The sequence below is a fragment of the Giraffa tippelskirchi genome, chromosome 1 (genome assembly GCF_054371585.1).
Source record: "Giraffa tippelskirchi isolate mGirTip1 chromosome 1, T2T-mGirTip1v1.2.pri, whole genome shotgun sequence".
Classification (NCBI taxonomy): domain Eukaryota; kingdom Metazoa; phylum Chordata; class Mammalia; order Artiodactyla; family Giraffidae; genus Giraffa; species Giraffa tippelskirchi.
Window position 1 is genome coordinate 49,378,898 of NC_137275.1, and position 21,906 is coordinate 49,400,803.

Here is a 21,906-nt window from a genome sequence, read left to right on the forward strand (position 1 = left end):
TCTACAAATGCCAGAATTGTGCAGATTTATGTAAAATCCTACTTGGATGTCTGTTAGACATTTCAAACACACTATGCCCAAAAAGAGCTTTTATTTTCCCACTATCTCTGTTCCTCCCCAAGTCCTCTCTGCATTAACAAATCACCAGTATTCAACCAGTTGCTCAAACCCAAACTAATCATGATTCTTTATTTCACTTCCTTACACATATAAGAAAGACTTCCTCAATGATCAATGCAAAGAAATAGAGGAAAACAATAGAATGGGAAAGACTAGAGATCTCTTCAAGAAAATTAGAGATACCAAGGGAAGATTTCATACAAAGATGGGCTCAATAAAGGGCAGAAATGGTATGGACCTAACAGAAGCAGAAGATATTAAGAAGAGGTGGCAAGAATACACAGAAATGTACAAAAAAGATCTTCACGACCAAGATAATCATGTTGGTGTGATCACTCACCTAGAGCCAGACATCCTGGAATGTGAAGTCAAGTGGGCCTTAGGAAGCACCACTACAAACAAAGCTGGTGGAGGGGATGGAATTCCAGCTGAGCAATTTCAAATCCTAGAAGATGATGCTGTGAAAGTGTTGCACTCAATATGCCAGCAAATTTGGAAAACTCAGCAGTGGCCACAGGACTGGAAAAGGTCAGTTTTCATTCCAATCCCAAAGAAAGGCAATGCCAAAGAATGCTCAAACTACCGCACAATTGCACTCATCTCACATGCTAGTAAAGTAATGCTCAAAATTTTCCAAGCCAGGCTTCAACAGTACATGAATCGTGAATGTCCAGATGTTCAAGCTGGATTTAGAAAAGGCAGAGGAACCAGAAATCAAATTGTCAACATTCGCTGGATCATCGAAAAAGCAAGAGAGTTCCAGTAAAACATCTACTTTTGCCTTATTAACTATGCTAAAGCCTCTGACTGTGTGGATCATAACAAACTGTGGAAAATTCTGAAAGAGATGGGAATACCAGACCACCTGACCTGCCTCCTGAGAAATCTGTATGCAGGTCAAGAAGCAACAGTTAGAACTGGACATGGAACAATAGACTGGTTCCACATCGGGAAAGGAGTATGTCAAGGCTGTATATTGTCACCCTGCTTATTTAACTTATATGCAGAGTACATCATGAAAAACACTGGGCTGGAATAAGCACAAGCTGGAATCAAGATTGCCGGGAGAAATACCAATAACCTCAGATATGCAGATGACACCACCCTTATGGTAGAAAGTGAAGAAGAACTAAAGAGCCTCTTGATGAAAGTGATAGAAGAGAGTGGAAAAGTTGACTTGAAGCTCAACATTCAGAAAACTAAGATCACGGCATCTGTACCCATCACTTCATGGCAAAGGGGGGGGGGCAGTGGAAACAGTGGCAGACTTTATTTTTTGGGGCTCCAAAATTACTGCAGATGGTGAATGCAGCCATGAAAGTAAAAGACACTTGCTCGTTGGAAGGAAAGTTATGACCAACCTAGACAGCATATTAAAGAGCAGACATTACTTTGCCAACAAAGGTCCATCTAGTTAAGGCTATGGTTTTTCCAGTAGTCATGTATGGGTGTGAGAGTTGGACTATAAAGAAGGCTGAGCCCCGAAGAATTGATGCTTTTGAACTGTGGTGTTGGAGAAGACTCTTGAGAGTCCTTTAGACTGCAAGGAGATCCATCTAGTCCACCCTAAAGGAGATCAGTCCTGGGTGTTCATTGGAAGCACCAATGTTGAAGCTGAAACTCTAATACTTTGGCCACCTGATGCAAAGAACTGACTCACTGGAAAAGACCCTGATGCTGGGAAGGACTGAAGGCAGGAGGAGAAGGGGACAACAGAGGATGAGATAGTTGGATGGCATCACTGACTCAATGGACATGAGTTTGGGTAAACTCCGGGAAGTTGGTGATGGACAGGGAGGCCTGGCGTGCTGCAGTCCATGGGTTCCCATAGTCAGACACGACTAAGCCACTAAACTCAACACATAACACACTAGCAAAATCTACCATATCCACAAAACACACATCAAATTTGGCCACCTATTAAAATATCGGCATCACATACTTAGCCACCACCATTTTGCCCCTGGACTACTACTGCAAACTGGTTTCCCTGTATCTTTTCTTACCCTTTTCTAATCCATTCTCTGAATGATCAGTTTTCCTCTCTTGCTTTATAATCCTTTCATTATCTTAAAGTTTTCAAACTCTTTAGCACAGCAAGAATCCCAGAATAACTTGACCCCTGCCTTTCCCTACAAAGCCATCTCATCTAACTTGCCTTCTTTCTGTTCCTTAAACATGTCAAACCTTTCCAAACATTACAAGCCTTTATACTTGCTCTTTGCTCTTTCAGAAATTATTTCTCCCCATTCTTCTTTTCTTTGAGTCTCAGTTCATCAGAGAAAAATTCCCTAAGTTACTCTGCATCATAGCTCCTCTCTAAGAAAAAAGACTTTTTTTCATTGTTAGATATGGTAATTCCACCTGGAACAATACACTCTGTTGAATGTTCCTTGACAACATTGGTCTTACTCTATAATTACTATACTTACTTCTTTTTTTATTTAATGAGCGCCTCCCCAAGTAGAATATAAACACAATGAGACAGATGTCTTGCCTGTACTGTTCACTGCTGCGTCCCTAGCTGGCACACACCAAATTAAGTGTATGAATTAATTTTCAGCCAAATATATTTTAACATAACATAATTTCAGTCATGATACCATAATTTCAGGACTGCCTTACAATGAGGTCCCTCTTCATAAGAAAAAACATTAAATTCTATGTATATATCCAAGAAAAAAAAATTATTGCTTTTTCCAAGTTGTATATAACCAACCAATGTGTTAAAGTTTAAAAAACAAAGAAAAGAAAATATCCACTTCATCAGCTGAAACTTGCCTTTTTTAAAATTAAACAAGCTTGAAAATAAAAGCTAAACATTATATTATTACACTGATATACTTACTACACAAGCATGTAGAATAGCACAGTTTAGCTATGGCTATTTAACAATCACTGCAGATGGTGACTGCAGCCGTGAAACTGAAAGACACTTGCTCCTTGGAAGAAAAGCTATGACCAAGCTAGACAGCATATTAAAAAGCAGAGATGTTACTTTGCCGACAAAGGGCTGTCTAGTCAAAGTTATGGTTTTTCCAACAGTGAAGTATGGATGTGAGAGCTGGACTATAAAGAAAGCTGAGCACCAAAAAATTGATATTTTGAACTGTAGTGTTAGAGAAGACTCTTGGGAGTCCCTTGGACTGCAAGGAGATCATACTAGTCAATCCTAAAGGAAATCAGTACTGAATATTCATTGGAAGGACTGACGCTGAAGCTGAAACTCCAATACTTTGGCCACCTAATGTGAACAACTGACTCATTGGAAAAGACCCTTATGCTGGGAAAGATTGAAGGCAGGAGGAGAAGGGGACGCAGAGGATAAGATGGCTGGATGGCATCACCGACTCACGTCCATCACATCATGGATGTCAGTTGGAGCAAGCTCTGGGAGTTGGTGATGGACAGGGAAGGCTGGTGTGCTGCAATCCATGGGGTCACAAAGAGTCAGACATGACTGAGTGACTGAACTGATTAACACTCAACTATCATTTAAAAGGTAAATTTAAAAATCTTAATTTAAAATATTATCAACTTTGATTTACATTAAATATAGTTCTAAGAATGATATCTAAAATGCCTTGAAATTAGTCTGACCCTACTCTTCAAGGAGAATATTTCCATAGAGGCAAAATGGCATATAAGAAATAATATTACAAAGAGTTGCAAAAGACCTACATTTTAGTCCTGGCACATTAGCTAACTAGATCTATAATCTTAAAGTGATAAAATCTTTCAGTTTTCATCCTTTCAGCTATATCATAAGAGAAATTTCTATCTGTCCTAACCACGTAGTAAGGATTTTTGGCAAAGATCAAATGAAATATCAGTAAAAAGAACTTTGTAAAACTATATTATAATTACACAATAATGATGTGCTATCAAATACTATGAAATTTTACTTAAGCCAATTACCTGAGATTTTGGAAAGTAAAATCAAGTCTTCTTAAAAAAAAATTTACCTTAATACATTCGTCACCTGGAATATCAAACACCTTTTCAATTTGTTTTTCAACCCTTTCAGGATCAGCATTCTTCAGATCTATCTTAAAAAAAAAAAATCACCACGTCTTAATATAATGAAATTAAAATGTATTACATATTAATATTTGGAGATAGACGCCTACTTGCTTTTGAACTAACTGACCCCTTAACAATTTTATTTTCAAAAGTATTAAAATAAAAATAATGACAAAAGAAGGTAGACAGCGAAGCAAGTAAGAAATTGAGGTCATTAGCTACTCAGAGCAGAAGAGATCAATAACAACATCATGTACACTGATTTTATGTGTTATATATAACCTATAACAACAAATTGTCTTACTTTGCTTCTTTAAACCTATCTTTAATATCAAAAAATAAAACTGAATACAATGCAGATTTTTAATTAAGATTCTTGATTTATTAATTTTAAAATATAAAAGTTAAGCTTTATCAACACTTCTCAGTTTAGCACTTAACTCTTAAGCATCCTGTGTTACACTGTTTCATCCTACTTCATAAGGTCCTTTTCTTTTCCTCTACAGTTCCCTTTAACAGACTATTTGGCCTGCCCCGCCCTTTCCTACAGAAACAGCCCCCCACTGCTCTATGTAATTCAGGGAGACTATCTTCTCAACTACATGCCAGGGTAGAGGAGTTTGAGTTGAAATTTTATCATATGCAATTCAAAGAAATCCCAATATACAACTGACCTTGAATAACAAAGAATTTCAATTGCATGGGCCCACTTATATGCAGATTTTTTTCAATAAATATGTAAAACCACACTTGTAGAATATCAGGTGCAAGACTTGTATTGAGGTGGATAGCTTATCCCTAACAAAGGCATAAGTGATATTTAACATAAAATTAATAATATGTTGGCTTTCTGTTTTATAACTTTGGTTTCAAAGAATTACATTACCATACAGTATGCCTCTCATAATCGGAGAAACTGCATATCAGCCTATAATTACAGATAAACATTTTTTTACTGTAACAATGTTTCCAATACTGTTATGAATGTGACTATAATATTGTATACTATAAAAACTTTAATGAATCTTTCCTTAGTGTATATACTAGGTTACCATGAAGCAATCACATAATGTCATAGCATAAAGCAATATTTCTGCTTCGTCATTATCAATGCATCAATCATTTACCTGTAAATAAGTGTGAAGTTCCTTTTCACGTTATCTTTTAATTGTTGACGTTTAGTGTCAGTAATACATATAACATCTATGGTGTTTTGTTATCACATAAGACAATACTGATATAAGTACTGAGAGATGATTCACCTTATAAAAGATGATGTAAACTCAGGGCATTGATAAACAGAATATTGTAAATGTATCTTCTCCTCTTTATGATCTGATTAACATTTTCTCTATCTTACTGTAAGAACCCTATATACAATACATATAATATACAAAGTATGTATTAACAGACTGTTTAAGTTATTGGTAAGATTTTAGTCAATAAGAGGATATTAGTAGTTAAGTCTGTGTGAAGTCAGAAGTTACATGCAGATTTTTGACTGCACAGGGGTTTTGCGCTCTTAACCTCCATGATGTTCAATAGTCAATTCCATTTAATAAATACCTGAAGATTCCTCATATAAAAAATAGTACATGTGATAGTCAAACACTAAATTTACCTTTGGAAAGTAAAATAATAAATGGCACTGTTGTGCTAACAAATTACCTTGTTTATAATTGGGATTATTGATAGCTGTGCTTCAAAGGCAAGAAAGAAGTTTGCTACCGTTTGGGCTTGAATACCCTATGAAGAAAAGCAGACAAGAAGACGACGCAAGACACTAAGATAATCATTCTATTATCTGTCACAAAAGCTGAAATTCAAGACCATTCCACACATCTTCATCAAAAGCAAAGGTACAAGGCAAACTATGGTATCTATACTTCCATGCATCTGGATCATTCCCTGTGAAAATTCCTTTCAGTTCTGGAAACAGTTTTTAGAGGGTACTGTATTAAGCTTTGGAAACAAAGCAATAATACATGGATCCTTAAGGACCTCAAAGCCTCCTGAGGGACTATGAGACACATTTTATAAAGCCAAGTATACGTTATGTTAAAGTAGAGACTGACTGTCCTTGATAGGATTAGGGAGGATTTAACACAACAAAAAAATCTTCGGGTTTTGAATGAAAAGTCAATGAAAATTGAAGTATGTCAAAAGCTTACTATAAATAGTATAGCATGGCTCTTATACTTTCATCTCAGTATGTTTTTATGGTTATGTTCACAACAGAGAACTTGGTAATGTTATTGACATGTTTCTTTAAATGTAACACTTCTCAAATTATTACCTTAAAAACACCCAAAATGACCTCAAAGATAGATTTTCTAGTTCTGCTAAAAACTGAAACCACAGATTAAGAAGTGCTTAAAACTGGGGGGGATTTTTTGGTAGGATGTATATATGACATACTTCAAAAATCTCTTGAACGATTCCTCTGATCAGCTTAAAAATTTTAAAGGATGAATTAGTCAATTTCACAGGCCATTTTAGTGTAATAAAACTTAACACGACCAAAACATAATTTTGGTTAAATAATAAGATAATTCTTACTTTCTTCAAACACAAAAATTCTATTTCCAAACATCTTAAGAAAAATCTTGGAATAACGAAATAACATATCACATCATATAAAATTAAATGTACCTACCTCATTTGCATCAACCACAAGTAAAACACCTTGGCAAGCAGAGAGTGACCTGGATACTTCATAACTAAAATCAACATGACCCTGAGAAACAAAAAATATTAAAACCTCTAAATGTTAAGAGTTTAAATGTTTCTTAGGGAGAGGCATTTTGGCAAATCTATTGACTCCACTGAATAAAAAGTTATTAAGCTTCTTTTTAGCCTGTTCTTGTGAAATAATTTCACTAATCTAAGAACACTGAGGAAAAGCAAAGCAAAGTGAAGTGTCTAATGTTCAGTTTAAAAACTGAAAAAAAGGATTTGCTTGCACTATTAATACAAAGCTGACTTTAACAACAGAGACATAATTGATATTAAAACTTACCGGGGTATCGATAAGATTTAAAAGGTACTGCTTTCCTTCATAGTTATAGAAGAGAGATGCTGTCTGTGCTTTAACAGTGATTCCTCTTTCTCGTTCCACTTGCAATTTATCAAGAACTTGTTTATTATTTTTTGTTTTATCAATTGCCCCTAAAAATAGAAATGCGTATTGATATTTCTATCAGCTTTTAAAAACAGACAATACTGCATATAAACTTAAAACCAAAATTTTAAAAAGCATAGTAAAAGTATGCTAGTAAAAGTACTATCAATTACTCATTGCCACTAATTAGGTGTAGAATATAAAATGAAAATACCTGTTAGTTCCAGAAGCCTGTCCGCTAAAGTACTTTTGCCATGATCCACATGTGCAATGATACTGAAATTTCTAGTGTTTTCAACAGGAAAACAAGACATATCAATTTTTTCCTAGAAAAGGGGAGGGAAATATTACATTTATGAGTATAAATTGTCTACAATATGAAACAAGTACACTAAATAAAAGAATACTCTTTTAGTCTTCTTAAAACAAATTTATAGCATTTATAGTGTTTATATTATTTCTCTGACAGTAAAGAGATGTATGGTTAAAGTCATATTACAAGCAATGGATTACAACAGGGCCCATCAAATACATTAGTTTCACTGTCAAAGGCTATATGACCATATACAGACCATATAGCTAAATAAAAGTCCCTTATAATATTTTCACCATTTCAAAGGCCACTGAGGAGCTGAATGTATTTTCACAAATGGAGAACACTTAGAACTCCTCTACAGCCTTAGAGCACCTGGTCTAACAAAATTTATTGAAATAAAAAAAGCTACAGAGAAGCTGAAAGTAAAAAAAAAATTTTTTCTGCCCCTATCACATATTTAATCAACAGAGTCAGGTCTACTTAAAAATTTGTGCTCCTAATAGAGGCTTCAAAAGTTTAATTTAGATGACTTTGTTACTTAACAACTTCTCTGAAGAGAGATGGGGAAAAAATTATATTATCAGGAAAAAAAGGCTCATTTTTCACTTAAATTTTTAAAATACTTTAAAAAGTTAATTTATGATTTTCAGTTGCACATAGAACATGTCATTTTTTTGGACCCAGAACGTTTCATTTTTCCAATAAAATTTATATATCATAATGAGCATAAAAAAGTGAAATTACAACGAAATACAAAATTTTCATGAGGTTGTTTCCTTTTTTTTTCCAGTAAGCGCTTCAATACAAGTGCAACTATACCTGAAAGATATTCTGCAAAAATCTAAACCTGAATTGTCTGCCCTGTGATTTTTCCATCCATCATTCAAAAGGTACTGCACTATTTTTAGTCTTACAATTGCAACATAAATCCATTCCACAGGCATTTTAGAAAAGAGTAAAACTGAATAATTATAGTCTTTTTCTTTCTCCAGTTACTCATAACTTTCATTCAAGTACTTTATTTTACTGCCTAAACTGTTTCTCTTCACAGTTATAACAAAGTATAGTTTTAGGGTCGCTGAAGCTTCCCAGGTGGCGCCACTGGTACAGAATCTGCCTGCCAGTGTGAGAGACACAAGAAACGCGGTTTTCATGCCTTGTTCAGCAAGATCCCATGGAGTAGGAAATGGCAACCCACTCCAGGATTCTTGCCAGGAAAATTCCGTGGACAGAAAAGCTGGCGGGCTACAGTCCGTGTGTCGCGACTGAGGAGCAAAAAGCCCCACCTCCTCCAACCACAGGGATAAAATGAACACGCGTCTGCCTAGCTGAGGTATGACGAAATAGTAAAGAGAAGCTAAGGCATACCCAGCACTTCTTAGATTCTAGGTATTGAACTAAAAGTTCTATGCCTCACTTCGCGCAAGTCTCACGGCCATTCAACGTTTTTTTATAAGCGTCTCATTCAACAAATTAAGAAACAGAGAAAGACTTGCCTAGGTCACGTGGCTAGAAAGTCGCAAGAAAATGGAACTAGCAGCTTCCTCAATACGCTTTTAAAACTAAATACAGGCTGAGAACAGTCCCTCCCATAAACAAAGAATCCTGATATTACCAACGAGGAAAGTGAGGACACGACTTGTCCAAGGTCACACTGGTGAGCGCTGGAGTCCGAACTGAAGCGCACCCCCGCGCTCCGAGCCCTGCCTCCCTCACAACAGTGCAACCTGCATTCACAAGTAGTCTACTAGGAAAATTCACCAAGAGCACCCTCCCTAGATTTAAAACGTGAATGACAAGAGACTCAAGGCGGTCACCTTCCGGTCTGCAGCGCTGTAGCACCGGTCCGGAGCCCTGGACTCGGCTGCAGTCCCCCGGGCCGGCGCGAGGTGAGGCCAGAGCAGCCCCAGACGCGCCGCCTCGGTGACCCAGGCCGCGAGTGCGCGTCCGCGCCACCAACCATGACCCGCAAGCGTCCACATTCCCCTGCGCAACCGAGGCGTCAGGAGAAGGTCTATCAGCCCATCACCCCAGGCTCCGTTTTCTTCAAAACTGCCCCCCGCTAAGAGCTGGCGGACAGGATTCAAACACACTTCAGCCAGCGGCGGAAAAAAAGTGAGGAGGAAAATCCCCACATCTAGCTGCTGGGACTAGACAACCGGGAACAGCGCCGCTTGCCGACGTTTGCACGACGCATTACGTCGTGACGTCTGCATACGTCAGCGCGAAGCTGGAAGGAAGTCGCGTGAGCGAAGGTTTAGCGCGGTGCTGCGAGTTGTGCTCTTACCAGAAGGTTGGTTTTTAACCGACTGCCAAATGGCAAAATACTAGAGTAATTTTTAAAATTACTGCTGCATTCTCCATGTTGCCTGCAACATCGCTAATGTTGAAGTGCATCTGAATGGAAACGGGCAGTAGTATTGATAGCAATAATATATCCTAGGGCTTCCCTGGTGGCTCTTGGGAGAAGAATCTGCCTGCTAATGCATGGGAGGCGTGTTCCATCCCTGTGTTGGGAAGCTTCCCCAGAGAAGGAAATGGTAACCCACTCCATTATTCTTGGCCTGGGAAATCCTTTGGACAGAGGAGCCTGGTGGGCTACAGTCCGTGGGTTCGCAAAACAGTCAGAAATAACTTAGCAACTAAACAACAACAATGTATCCTAGGAAAATTTGGGCCGGAAGTGAAGGTGGGAAAAAGTTGCATCCTAAAAGTCCTGGAGTTTTCGTGACCTTTGGGTTACCAGTTAAACAATGTTTACCTTGCAGGGGAGAGAGTTCTGGCTAAGGATAAAGATAAGAGGTAATAAGACAACATCTAGTGTTGCCGCCCTCCCCCCATGCTGTTTTTTGCAATATTCAGGAGAAAAAGCGGCAGCTGTTGAATTCACCATTGTATTGTTTCTAGTTCATTCGGGGTGCTACTGTGTATTAAAACAGTAACTGTACATCACAATTTACTACTCTCTTCTTGGTTCGAGAGTGAACTTAAGAGCCACCTGGAAATGTATTGAGCACAATCATACCTAATATAGTTCATATAAGTTAGTTGCCCGAAACTTCAATAAGTTGATTATCCTTAGTGATTTTCACCATATCCTCACACCTCTATTGTATACATAACATTTTTCTTTAAATCAATTTACCTCTTACACTTGAATGAGCTTCTTTTAAAAGAAGAAAAAAAATTGTGTTATTTTCTGTAAGTGGAAAAAGCTCTGTTACCTGTCACAAATTTTAAAGTAAAAATAAGTATAATTAATAAAAAATGTGATTCAGTTTCAATAGATGTTACCTGACAAAGGCTCAGAATCTTTCTTGATTAAAACTGGAAATTAACAAGCATTAGGAATTTTAAAACATAGCACCAAAGTGAGAGTTTTCTTCTTGACATAATCAGCAGTATTGAAATAAAATTGAAAGGAGAAGAATTTTCTCTGTATGGTTCAGTGTCCTTAGTGCCATATCTGTGTCTCACCTAAACTTATCTTGGTACCTTCACTAGTCCCACACTTTGGGAATACTGCAGTATGTTAGGTAGTTGACATTATACTCCTAGATCCACAGATGAAATACATATTTACTAGAAAAATACTGAACAGCACCGTGTCATGTAATGTGCTAGATGTGGAAACTCAGACAAATTAGACAGATTGTCTGAAATTGTATAATAGGTAAATGGAAAAAAAATTATGTTTGAATCCGGATTATTAAAAACCAAAGATCAAACCTCTATAATACCTTTGATAACACAAGATGATTTAGCACTCAATATGGGAATAAAAAGGAAGTGGAATCACTAAAGTTTCAGAGTTGAGGTTTCATTTTTTTTTTTTTCTGAGGCTTGAAGATTATAAAGTTTTTCTGAAAGAGATAACTGGAGCCTAATCAAGCAGAGTGATCATTGCCAGTGTAATTGCATGTACTATATTTCAAATACTACTCTACACACTTTGTATATATCAACTCATTTAATCCTTACAGAGAACGCTAATGCAGTTACTCTTATGATTCTTTCCGTAGTACACGTATCTGAGAAAAAAATGTGGCGCTACCTTTTTAAGTAACTGCCTAAGTCATACATTTAGTTATTGGCTTCAGCACCTACACCCTTAACCATGCCAAAAAAGCTCTGCTGAGTGAGGATAAATGAGTAAAAAGGTATGACATATTGAGTTAATACTGAGAAAAGGAACACGGCCAGAATTTGGAACAGCAGCATTTTACTTGAGGCAAGGATTTCTGAAGAGCACACATAATTAAAAACTCACATAAGTCAAGGCTTATTTCCCCATAGAATGAATGTTTAATAGGGAAGCTACAGTCTTGCATAGTACACTAAACCACAGCTGTTTTGTTTATGCTTTTAAAGGCTTAAAGGGTCTATTTGTTTGCTAAGGCTGTAATAACAAAGCACTGTAGACCCAGTGGCATAAACAAAGAAATTTATTTTCTCACAATTCTGGAGGCTACAAGTTCAAGATCAACGTGTCAGCAGTGTTAGTTTCTTCTAAGGCCTTCCTCCTTTGCTTATGAATGACCATCCTCTCCCTGTGTCTTCATGTGGTCTTTTCTCAATACCTGTCCATGTCTTTATCTCTTCTGATAGGGATATCAGTTGTACTAGAATTGGGCCCACTCTAAGGACCATTTTTTAACTTAATTAACTCTTTAAAGACTTTATTATTTTTTTAATGAAAATAAATTTGCAGGAGACTTGGAAAATACAGAACAAAGTTACATATAGTTCCACTATGTATTGCAGTTATTTTTTAAGCAGATTAATTAAGATTTTTAGTTGGAGTTTTAATATCAAACTCTCAAAAATTAATATAATGAAAATACAGAAAAGTAGGATATAGTAAACCCCAAAAATACTATGAATGAATTAAACATAATTAAGATTTATACAGTTTTCACACAACAGTAGGATACAAATTCTATTCAAGTTCCCATAGACTGTAAACTAGGAGACACTGGAACATATCCAGGGATGTAAGACCGGGTACAAATATTTGATGGTCTAAAGTTATTGAAATCATACAGAATCTGTTCTCATACCACTTGGAATTATGTTAGAGCTCAATATCAAAAGATATTTTTAAATAACCCATATATTTTCAAGTGCAGTGTGACTTTTACCAAGAGAAATCTTTAACTAAGCCATTGAAATCTCAATAAAGTTAGAAGACTGAAAAAACACAGAGTGTGATTGCAGAGAAGAAATCATTTAAATGAGAAATTAATATCAAAATGAGAAATTACTATCAAAAATACTTTAAAAATCCCATGTATTTGGAAATTATGTCCACTTTTAAATGATAGCTGTGTCTAAGATGCCACATACTTAGTCACTTCAGTCGTGTCTGACTCTCTGCGACCACATGGACCATGGCCAACCAGGCTCCTCTTTCCATGGGATTCTCCAGGTAAGAATACTGGAGTGGGTTGCCATTTTCTTCTCCAGTGATAAAGTATGAAGTGAGTGAAGTGAGTGAAATGAAGTCGCTTAGTCGTATCTCACTCTTTGCGACCCCATGGACTGCAGCCTACCAGGCTCCTCTTTCCATGGGATTCTCCAGGCAAGAGTACTGGAGTGGGTTGCCATTTCCTTCTCCGAAGATGCCACAAGAAAATAGAAAATATTTGTAATAAAATGAAAATGTAGAGAGAGTTTACCAGAATTTGTTGCATACAGTCGAAGCTGCTCAATGCAATTAAATGCATTGTGGAGTCTTGAATAAGGTAGGAAAACAAATAATGGACATTAGCATAAAATTTTTTGAAATTTGAACAAAATCTGTACTTTAGTTAATAATACTCTATCACGTTAAATTTTTTTTTTTTTGCAACATGGTATTTCTTTATATTCTCAGAATTGAATTAGAAGTTTTAAGCCTCATCCAAAAATTCTTAAAAATCATTTAAGATAAACTTTCTAGACGTCTAGCAGTAATACTAGAGGCCAAAATACATGGAACTATAACAAAGTTTTGAGTGAATATAAATTAGATATCTAGCATCCTATCCAAACTAAATCAAACAAGTAGAATCAAAATGTCATAAGTGTTTTAGCTAGGCAAAAATTCATAAGATTTCTAAAATATATATATTATACATACTATTTATATACATGTGTATGTATACAAAAGCTTTTCTACTACACTTGATAAAGACTTGAGAGAACATAAAAAAGAGAGATGGAAAACATAAACTAAATGTAATAGAAGCACTGAATATGAAATAGAAAAAATCAAAATAGGTAAAAGTAAAAGATCATCATATAGTCTAGTTGTTTTTAAACATGGCTGCTCACTGGAAATATATGTGAATAGAGAACAGACTTATGGACATGAGGAGAGGGGAGGAGAGGGTGAGATGTATGGAGAGAGTAACATGGAAATTTACATTACCATATGTAAAAGAGATAGCCAGTGGGAGTTTGCTGTATGTCTCAGGGAACTCAAACAGGAGCTCCATATCAACCTGGAGGGGTGGGACGGGGAGGGAGATGGTAGAGAGGTTCAAGAGGGAGGGGATATATGTATACCTATGGCTGATACATGTTGATGATTGACAGAAAATAACAAAATTCTATAAAACAATTATCCTTCAACTAAAAAATAAATAATCTTTTTAAAAAATATATGTGGAGCATTGGAGAAAAAAAAGCAATACCTGGGCATTTGTATTCTTCAGAAATTCCAAGATAATGCTGCTATGCATCTGAATTTTCAAAAGTGAAGACAGACTTTTCTACTAAATAGTAGTTTTGGTGATATAGAACTCTATTATTTTCTGTTAAATAACCATGATACAATGGTATTAAGTGAATAATAGTTAAATAATCACAATAGTAAAAGATGTTTATTAGTTTTCATAATCAATAGTCAAACAAAATATAAAAGATAATTATACTTGCAGGCCATAATGGAAACATGCCTAAACTAACAATATAAAATAATTACATACAATTTGGGATATTAAGTAAGATCATGTGGTAAGTGGAAGTCCACACATGCACATGTTTTTATCTGCCCAGCCAGTCTATGTCTTTGGATTGGCGAATTAAATCCATTTACATTTAAGGTAATTATTGATATGCATGATCCTATTACCATTTTCTTAATTGTTTTGGGCTCATTTTGTGTAGGTCTTTTCCTTCTCTTGTGTTTCCTGCCTAAATAAATTCCTTTAGCATTTGGGGTAAAGCTGGATTCAGTTCAGTTCAGTTCACTTCAGTCACTTAGTCATGTCCGACTCTTTGCGACCCCATGAATCGCAGCACGCCAGGCCTCCCTGTCTATCACCAACTCCTAAAGTTTACCCAAACTCATGTCCATTGAGTTGGTGATGCCATCCAGCCATCTCATCTTCTGTAGTCCCCTTCTCCTCCTGCCTCCAATCCTTCCCAGCATCGGGGTCTTTTCCAATAAGTAAACTCTTTGCATGAGGTGGCCAAAGTATTGGAGTTTCAGCTTCAACATCAGTCCTTCCAATGAACACCCAGGACTGATCTCCTTTCGGATGGATTGATTGGATCTCCTTGCAGTCCAAGGGACTCTCAAGAGTCTTCTCCAACACCACAGTTCAAAAGCATCAATTCTTTGGTGCTCAGCTTTCTTCACAATCCAACTCTCACATATATATGTGACTACTGGAAAAATCATAGCCTTGACTAGATGGACCTTTGTTGGCAAAGTAATGTCTCTTGCTTTTTAATATACTATCTAGGTTGGTCATAACTTTCCTTCCAAGGAGTAAACGTCTTTTAATTTCATGGCTGCAATCACCACCTGCAGTGATTTTGGAGCCCAAAAAACTAAAGTGTGACACTGTTTCCACTGTTTCCCCATCTATTTCCCATGAAGTGATGGGCCCAGATGCCATGATCTTAGTTTTCTGAATGTTGAGCTTTAAGCCAACTTTTTCACTCTCTCTTACTTGCATCAAGAAGCTTTTTAGTTCTTCCTCACTTCTAAGGGTGGTGTCATCTGCATATCTGAGGTTATTGATATTTCTCCTGGCAATCTTGATTCCACCCTGTGCTTCTTCCAGCCCAGCGTTTCTCATGATGGACTCTGCATATAAGTTAAATAAGCAGGGTGACAATATACAGCCTTGACATAGTCCTTTTCCTATTTGGAACCAGTCTGTTGTTCCATGTCCAGTTCTAACTGTTGCTTCCTGACCTGCATACAGGTTTCTCAAGAGACAGGTCAGATGGTCTGGTATTCCCATCTCTTTCAGAATTTTCCACAGTTTATTGTGATCCACACAGTCAAAGGCTTTGGCATAGTCAATAAAGCAGAAATAGATGTTTTTCTGGAACTCTCTTGCTTTTTCGATGATCCAGCGGATATTGGCAATTTGATCTCTGGTTCCTCTGCCTTTTCTAAAACCAGCTTGAACATCTGGAAGTTCACGGTTCACGTATTGCTGAAGCCTGGCTTGGAGAATTTTGAGCATTACTTTACTAGCATGTGAGATGAGTGCAATTGTGCGGTAGTTTGAGCATTCTTTGGCATTGCCTTTCTTTGGGATTGGAACGAAAACTGACCTTTTCCAGTCCTGTGGCCACTGCTGAGTTTTCCAAATTTGCTGGCATATCGAGTGCAGCACTTTCACAGCATCACCTTTGAGGATTTGAAATAGCTCAACTGGAATTCCATCACCCCCACTAGCTTTGTTCGTAGTGATGCTTTTCAAGGCCCACTTGACTTCACATTCCAGGATGTCTGGCTCTAGGTGAGTGATCACACCATCGTGATTATCTGGGTCGTGAAGATCTTTTTTGTACAGTTCTTCTGTGTATTCTTGCCATCTCTTCTTAATATCTTCTGCTTCTGTTAGGTCCATACCATTTCTGTCCTTTATCGAGCCTATCTTTGCATGAAATGTTCCTTTGGTATCTCTAATTTTCTTGAAGAGATCTCTAGTCTTTCCCATTTTGTTGTTTCCCTCTATTTCTTTGCACTGATTGCTGAGGAAGGCTTTCTTATCTCTCCTTGCTATTCTTTGGAATTCTGCATTCAGATGGGAATATCTTTCCTTTTCTCCTTTGCTTTTTGCTTCTCTTCTCTTCCCAGCTATCTGTAAGGCCTCCTCAGACAGCCATTTTGCTTTCTTGCATTTCTTTTCCATGGGGATTTTCTTGATCCCTGTCTCCTGTACAATGTCACGAACCTCTGTCCATAGTTCGTCAGGCACTCTGTCTATCAGGTCTAGTCCCTTAAATCTATTTGTCACTTCCATTGTATACTCATAAGGGATTTGATCTAGGTCATACCTGAATGGTCTAGTGGTTTTCCCTACTTTCTTCAATTTAAGTCTGAATTTGGCAATAAGCAGTTCATGATCTGAGCCACAGTCTGCTCCTGGTCTTGTTTTTGCTGACTGTATAGAGCTTCTCCATCTTTGGCTGCAAAGAATATAATCAATCTGATTTCTGTTTTGACCATCAGGTGATGTCCACGTGTAGAGTCTTCTCTTGTGTTGTTGGAATAGGGTGTTTGCTATTACCAGTGCGTTCTCGTGGCAAAACTCTATTAGCCTTTACCCTGCTTCATTCTGTACTCCAAGGCCAAACTTGCCTGTTACGCCAGGTGTTTCTTGACTTCCTACTTTTGCATTCCAGTCCCCTATAATGAAAAGGACATCTTTTTGGGGTGTTAATTCTAGGAGGTCTTGTAGGTCTTCATAGAACCGTTCAACTTCAGCTTCTTCAGCATTACTGGTTGGGCATAGACTTGGATTACCGTGATATTGAATGGTTTGCCTTGGAAACGAATAGAGATCATTCTGTCGTTTCTGAGATTGCATCCAAGTACTGCATTTCGGACTCTTTTGTTGACCATGATGGCTACTCCATTTCTTCTAAGGGATTCTTGCCCACAGTAGTAGATATAATGGTCATCTGAGTTAAATTCACCCATTCCAGTCCATCTTAGTTTGCTGATTCCTAGAATGTCGACGTTCACTCTTGCCATCTCCTGTTTGACCACTTCCAGTTTGCCTTGATTCATGGACCTAACATTCCAGGTTCCTATGCAATATTGCTCTTTACAGCATCGGACTCTGCGTCTATCACCAGTCGCATCCACAGTTGGGTATCGTTTTTGCTTTGGCTCCATCCCATCATTCTTTCTGGAGTTATTTCTCCACTGATCTCCATTAGCATATTGGGCACCTACTGACCTGGGGAGTTCATCTTTCAGTGTCCTATCCTTTTGCCTTTTCATCCTGTTCATGGTGTTCTCAAGGCAAGAATACTGAAGTGGTTTGCCATGCCCTTCTCCAGTGGACCACTTCCTGTCAGACCTCTCCACCATGACCCATCCGTCTTGGGTGGCCCCACACGGCATGGCTTAGTTTTATTGAGATAGACAAGGCTGTGGTCTGTGTGATCAGATTAGCTAGTTTTCTGTAATTTTAGTTTTAGTGTGTCTGCCCTCTGATGCCCTCTCGCAACACTTACCGTCTTACTTGGGTTGAAATAGAAAGTATGATAATCCAAATTTGGCTACCATGTAACAATCTAGCCTTTTTCCATACATTAATGCCTTAGGACGGAGAATTCATTAGGATTCTATAAATATTTTCAATAATTATCTCTCCCTTCTCCCTCCTGAAAGTGAAAGTCACTCAGTCGTGTCAGACTCTTTGCAACCCCAAGGACTATTCAGTCCATGGAATTCTCCGGGCCAGAATACTTTAGTGGGTAATCTTTCCCTTCTCCAGGGGATCTTGCAAACCCAGGGATCAAATGCAGGTCTCCCGTATTGCAGGTAGATTTTTTACCAGCTGAGCCACAAGGGAAGCCCAAGAATACTGGAGTGGGTAGCCTATGCCTTCTCCAGTGGATCTTCCTGACCCAGGAATTGAACCAGGGTCTCCTGCATTGCAGGCAGATTCTTTACCAACTGAGCTATCAGGGAAGCCCAAGATGGAAACGGGGGCAATTTGTCTTATTTTTTTAAAGGTCCATCTAGTCAAAGCTATGGTTTTTCCAGTAGTCATGTATGGATGTGAGAGTTGGACCATAAAGAAAGCTGAGCACCAAAGAATTGATGCTTTTGAACTGTGGTGTTAGAGAAGACTCTTGAGAGTCCCTTGGACTGCAAGGAGATCAAACCAGTCAAACCTAAAAGTAATCAGTCCTGAATATTCATTGGAAGGACTGATGCTGAAGCTGAAACTCCAATACTTTGGCCGCCTGATGCGAAGAACAGACGCATTGGAAAAGACCCTGATGCTGGGAAAGATTGAAGGCGGGATGATAAGGGGACAACAGAGAATGAGATGGTTGGATGGCATCACTGACTTGGTGGACATGAGTTTGAGTAAGCTCCAGGAGTTGGTGATAGACAGGGAAGCCTGGTGTGCTACAGTCCATGGGATCGCAAAGAGTCGGACACGACTGAGCGACTGAACTGAACTGAACTGAGTCACTCAGTCATGCCTGACTCTATGACCCCATGGACTGTAGCCTGCCAGGCTCCTCTCTCCATGCGATTTCCCAGGCAAGAATACTGGAGTGGGTTGCCATTCCCTTCTCCAGGGGATCTTCCCCACCCAAGAATCAAACCCAAGTCTCCTGAATTGTAGGCAGATTCTTTACCAGCTGAGCCACCAGGGAAGCCTCTTAGCCAATAGAAACTAAACCCTATAAAAATCTCCCCACATATCTTTTGTACCTGGTTGGTCCTCTTCACTTGCATTGGACCTTTCCCAGTTCAGACAACTTCACATCATTTCCCTGGAATGAACTGTCTTCTTACTTCAGCACTGGTCTGGTCCTGATCCCTTCAATTGATTCTTCCCTCAGCTGCCAAGACTTTTCTACCAATTCTCCCAGTTCCACCGCTACCCTAGTCCAAGCTACCTGTATATCATGCATTTGTTACTGGCACAACATCCTCCTAATGAGTTTCCCTTTTCAATTTCTGCATAAGATTGATAATATACCATGCTTAAAATCCTGCAGTGGCATCTTATTTCAATTATTATAAAATCTATACTCCTTGCCAAGGCTTTTATGATCTGGCCTCTACCTCTGAGTTTAACCTCATCTTCTTCAACTTTCCCTTGATTCAAAACCATAACCACGTGGCTTTTTTTCCTAAGCTATAAACTGCCAATTCCTTGCCACTGCAGAGTGTTTGCTTTATAGCCTCTTCACATAGTCTTTCAAATGGCTTCTTCTCATCAACCAGGTCTCAATTCAAATGACTTTCTTAAGAGGACTTCACTGAATACCCTAATTTTCTCACCTTTGAGCTCTCCATCTTAATAGTTTATGCTTACTTCTTGATAGATTTTGGCTAATTCCTGACATCGTTTTGGATATATTGTGAGTTCTGTAGTTAGTCCACTAGGTTGCAAATAGTGGCTTTTTTCTACCTACTAGCTTCCATCTGGGCAAGTTATTTAATCTCTACTTCCTTTTCTGTAAAATGGAATAATAATACTTTGTAAGGTTGATGCAAAAGTTCAATCACTTAAACCTAAAATTCATAGAACTGTACCAGACTAGTCATTGTTTTCTGTTGTAGATAGAGTAGGATTGATATTAAAATATGTCTCTTGAAGTACAAGTCTACTTCTTGAAGTACAAGTCTACTTCTACTTCTTAGTTTGTCTACTTCTGTAACTCCAAATCTAGAACACGGTCTGGTATTCAATAGTACTTCTGTACTTCTGACCTAAAAATTGGCTATAAATTGGTGGTTCCCAGGATCACCTCCTTAGAGTTGGTTTATTTGCCAGAGAGGTTCGCAGAGAAACAATATACTTACTGGATCACTGGTTTATTATAGAAAGATATAACTCAGGAACAGCCAGATGGAAGAAATGCATAGGGCAAGAGAAGAGGGGAGGGAGAGAAGCTTCCATGCCCTCTCTATGAGGGTGCCATTGTCCCAGCACCTCCACCTACTGGGTTTGCCAACCCAGAAGCTCTCCAAACCCCATCCTTTTGAGGCTTTATGAAGGTTTCAGTAATAGGCATAATTTGTTGTCATTGACCACAGGCAATTAATTCAACATCACAGCCCTCTTCCCTCCTCAGAGATTGAGAGTGGGGTTGAATGTTCCAACCCTCTATTCACATTATTGGCTCCGTTGGCAACCAGTCCCCATCATTAGATGAGGTCCCCAAATCACCTGATTAACATACCAAGAGACACCTTTGTCACTCTCAACACTTAGGAAATTCCAAGGGTTTTAGGAGCCATGAGTCAGGAACCATGGACAAAGACCGAAGATAATGATAAACACATTTTGGTCAACTAAATTACTAGATATATATTTTCCTTGCAAAACACAATATCATAGATGTCTTTCAGTGATCAAGATTGGTTCAAAAATGGGGCAGAACATGCCCTATGAACGAGGAGTGCTCTAGATCATATTAGTATATCCATCTTGGGCTGTGATGGAGAATTAAGAAGCAGGGAAAAAATCAGATGTAGACCATGGGGAGTCTTTCTTAGTATTATTTATATAAATTGAATGGTTCAGATTTGGATAAAATTGATCACACGTTTTCAGATTGTTGCTAAGATTGTTATGTTAAGTTCATGTACCATATGTTGATTTTTACCACGTTATTAGAAAATCTTGTGAAGGCTGAATATATTCTTCTAGGCTAAGAAGTAGAGGGAGTGTTAGGCCTCCTTATTTTTAGCCTCAAATAAATGATTTTAAATCAGAGTTCAATGGTACATTAGTCACACAAGGAAGCTGAATCTACCATTTACTTTATCAAATTGTCTCTACACCATTCACTGTGTTTGTACACTGTAACAAGTGTTATAAAATACTGTGTTTGGCTTTTGGCAGGCTTTTTTTTTTTGGCTGTAGCATCTGTTCAGAGTGTCAGAGTACAAATTTAGAAGCTTATATATAGACTCAGCAGGTCATCTTTTCATGAGCTGATTTGTTAAAAATTTCTCAAGTAAAGCTACATTTGTTGGGGGATCTTTCAACATAAAATAATATAAAGGTATGTGTCTGATCATTCTAAAGAATTTGGTGTTTAAACAAAGTATAAATCTAGGTTATATGAGGACTGCAAAACCAATAATCATATTAACATAAAGCTTTGCATGTTCTGAAAACTTAGTGTACTTTCAGTAAAATTATTGCCTATGCTTTATAATAACATATTTTCATTGACTGAAAAAGTTAAGCTCTTAAATTCTAAATTTTTTAAATTACAAGTTATTAAAAGATTTTACATTCTCCTAGTTTTAGTTTACATAATTTATAGCTGCTTTTGTACATATTACTAATGAAAAATCTTGATTTATTATATCAAATGTATG

The 21,906-nt window shown here is 37.7% G+C and overlaps 2 protein-coding genes across 19 annotated transcripts in view; one reads left to right on the forward strand and one right to left on the reverse strand.

Moving 5' to 3' along the window:
• GUF1 (GTP binding elongation factor GUF1) overlaps positions 1-9,749 on the reverse strand; it is a 50,602-nt gene extending 40,853 nt beyond the window's left edge. For 6 of the 16 annotated variants that reach the window (XR_014062044.1, XM_081519909.1, XM_081519777.1 and 3 more), the window contains exons 1-6: positions 9,398-9,749; positions 7,479-7,590; positions 7,163-7,311; positions 6,800-6,880; positions 5,812-5,889; positions 4,086-4,169 (exon numbers count right to left, since the gene is read on the reverse strand). Coding sequence is in view for 13 of the 16 variants with exons in the window: in XM_081519909.1 (XP_081376035.1) it covers positions 4,086-4,169; positions 5,812-5,889; positions 6,800-6,880; positions 7,163-7,311; positions 7,479-7,590; positions 9,398-9,562 (669 nt within the window). In the remaining 3 variants the exon portion in view is untranslated. Of the gene's footprint in view, positions 1-4,085; positions 4,170-5,811; positions 5,890-6,795; positions 6,881-7,162; positions 7,312-7,478; positions 7,591-8,736; positions 8,919-9,195 lie in introns of those variants that run through there. The other 10 variants (XM_081520272.1, XM_081520179.1, XM_081520005.1 and 7 more) reach the window with 6 other exon arrangements.
• The window catches only part of YIPF7 (Yip1 domain family member 7), a 75,506-nt gene continuing 62,590 nt past the window's right edge, over positions 8,991-21,906 (forward strand). For 2 of the 3 annotated variants that reach the window (XR_014062670.1, XM_081522002.1), the window contains exon 1: positions 8,991-9,873. The gene's annotated coding sequence lies outside the window, so the exon portion shown is untranslated. Of the gene's footprint in view, positions 9,874-21,486; positions 21,585-21,906 lie in introns of those variants that run through there. The other variant, XM_081521905.1, reaches the window with a different exon arrangement.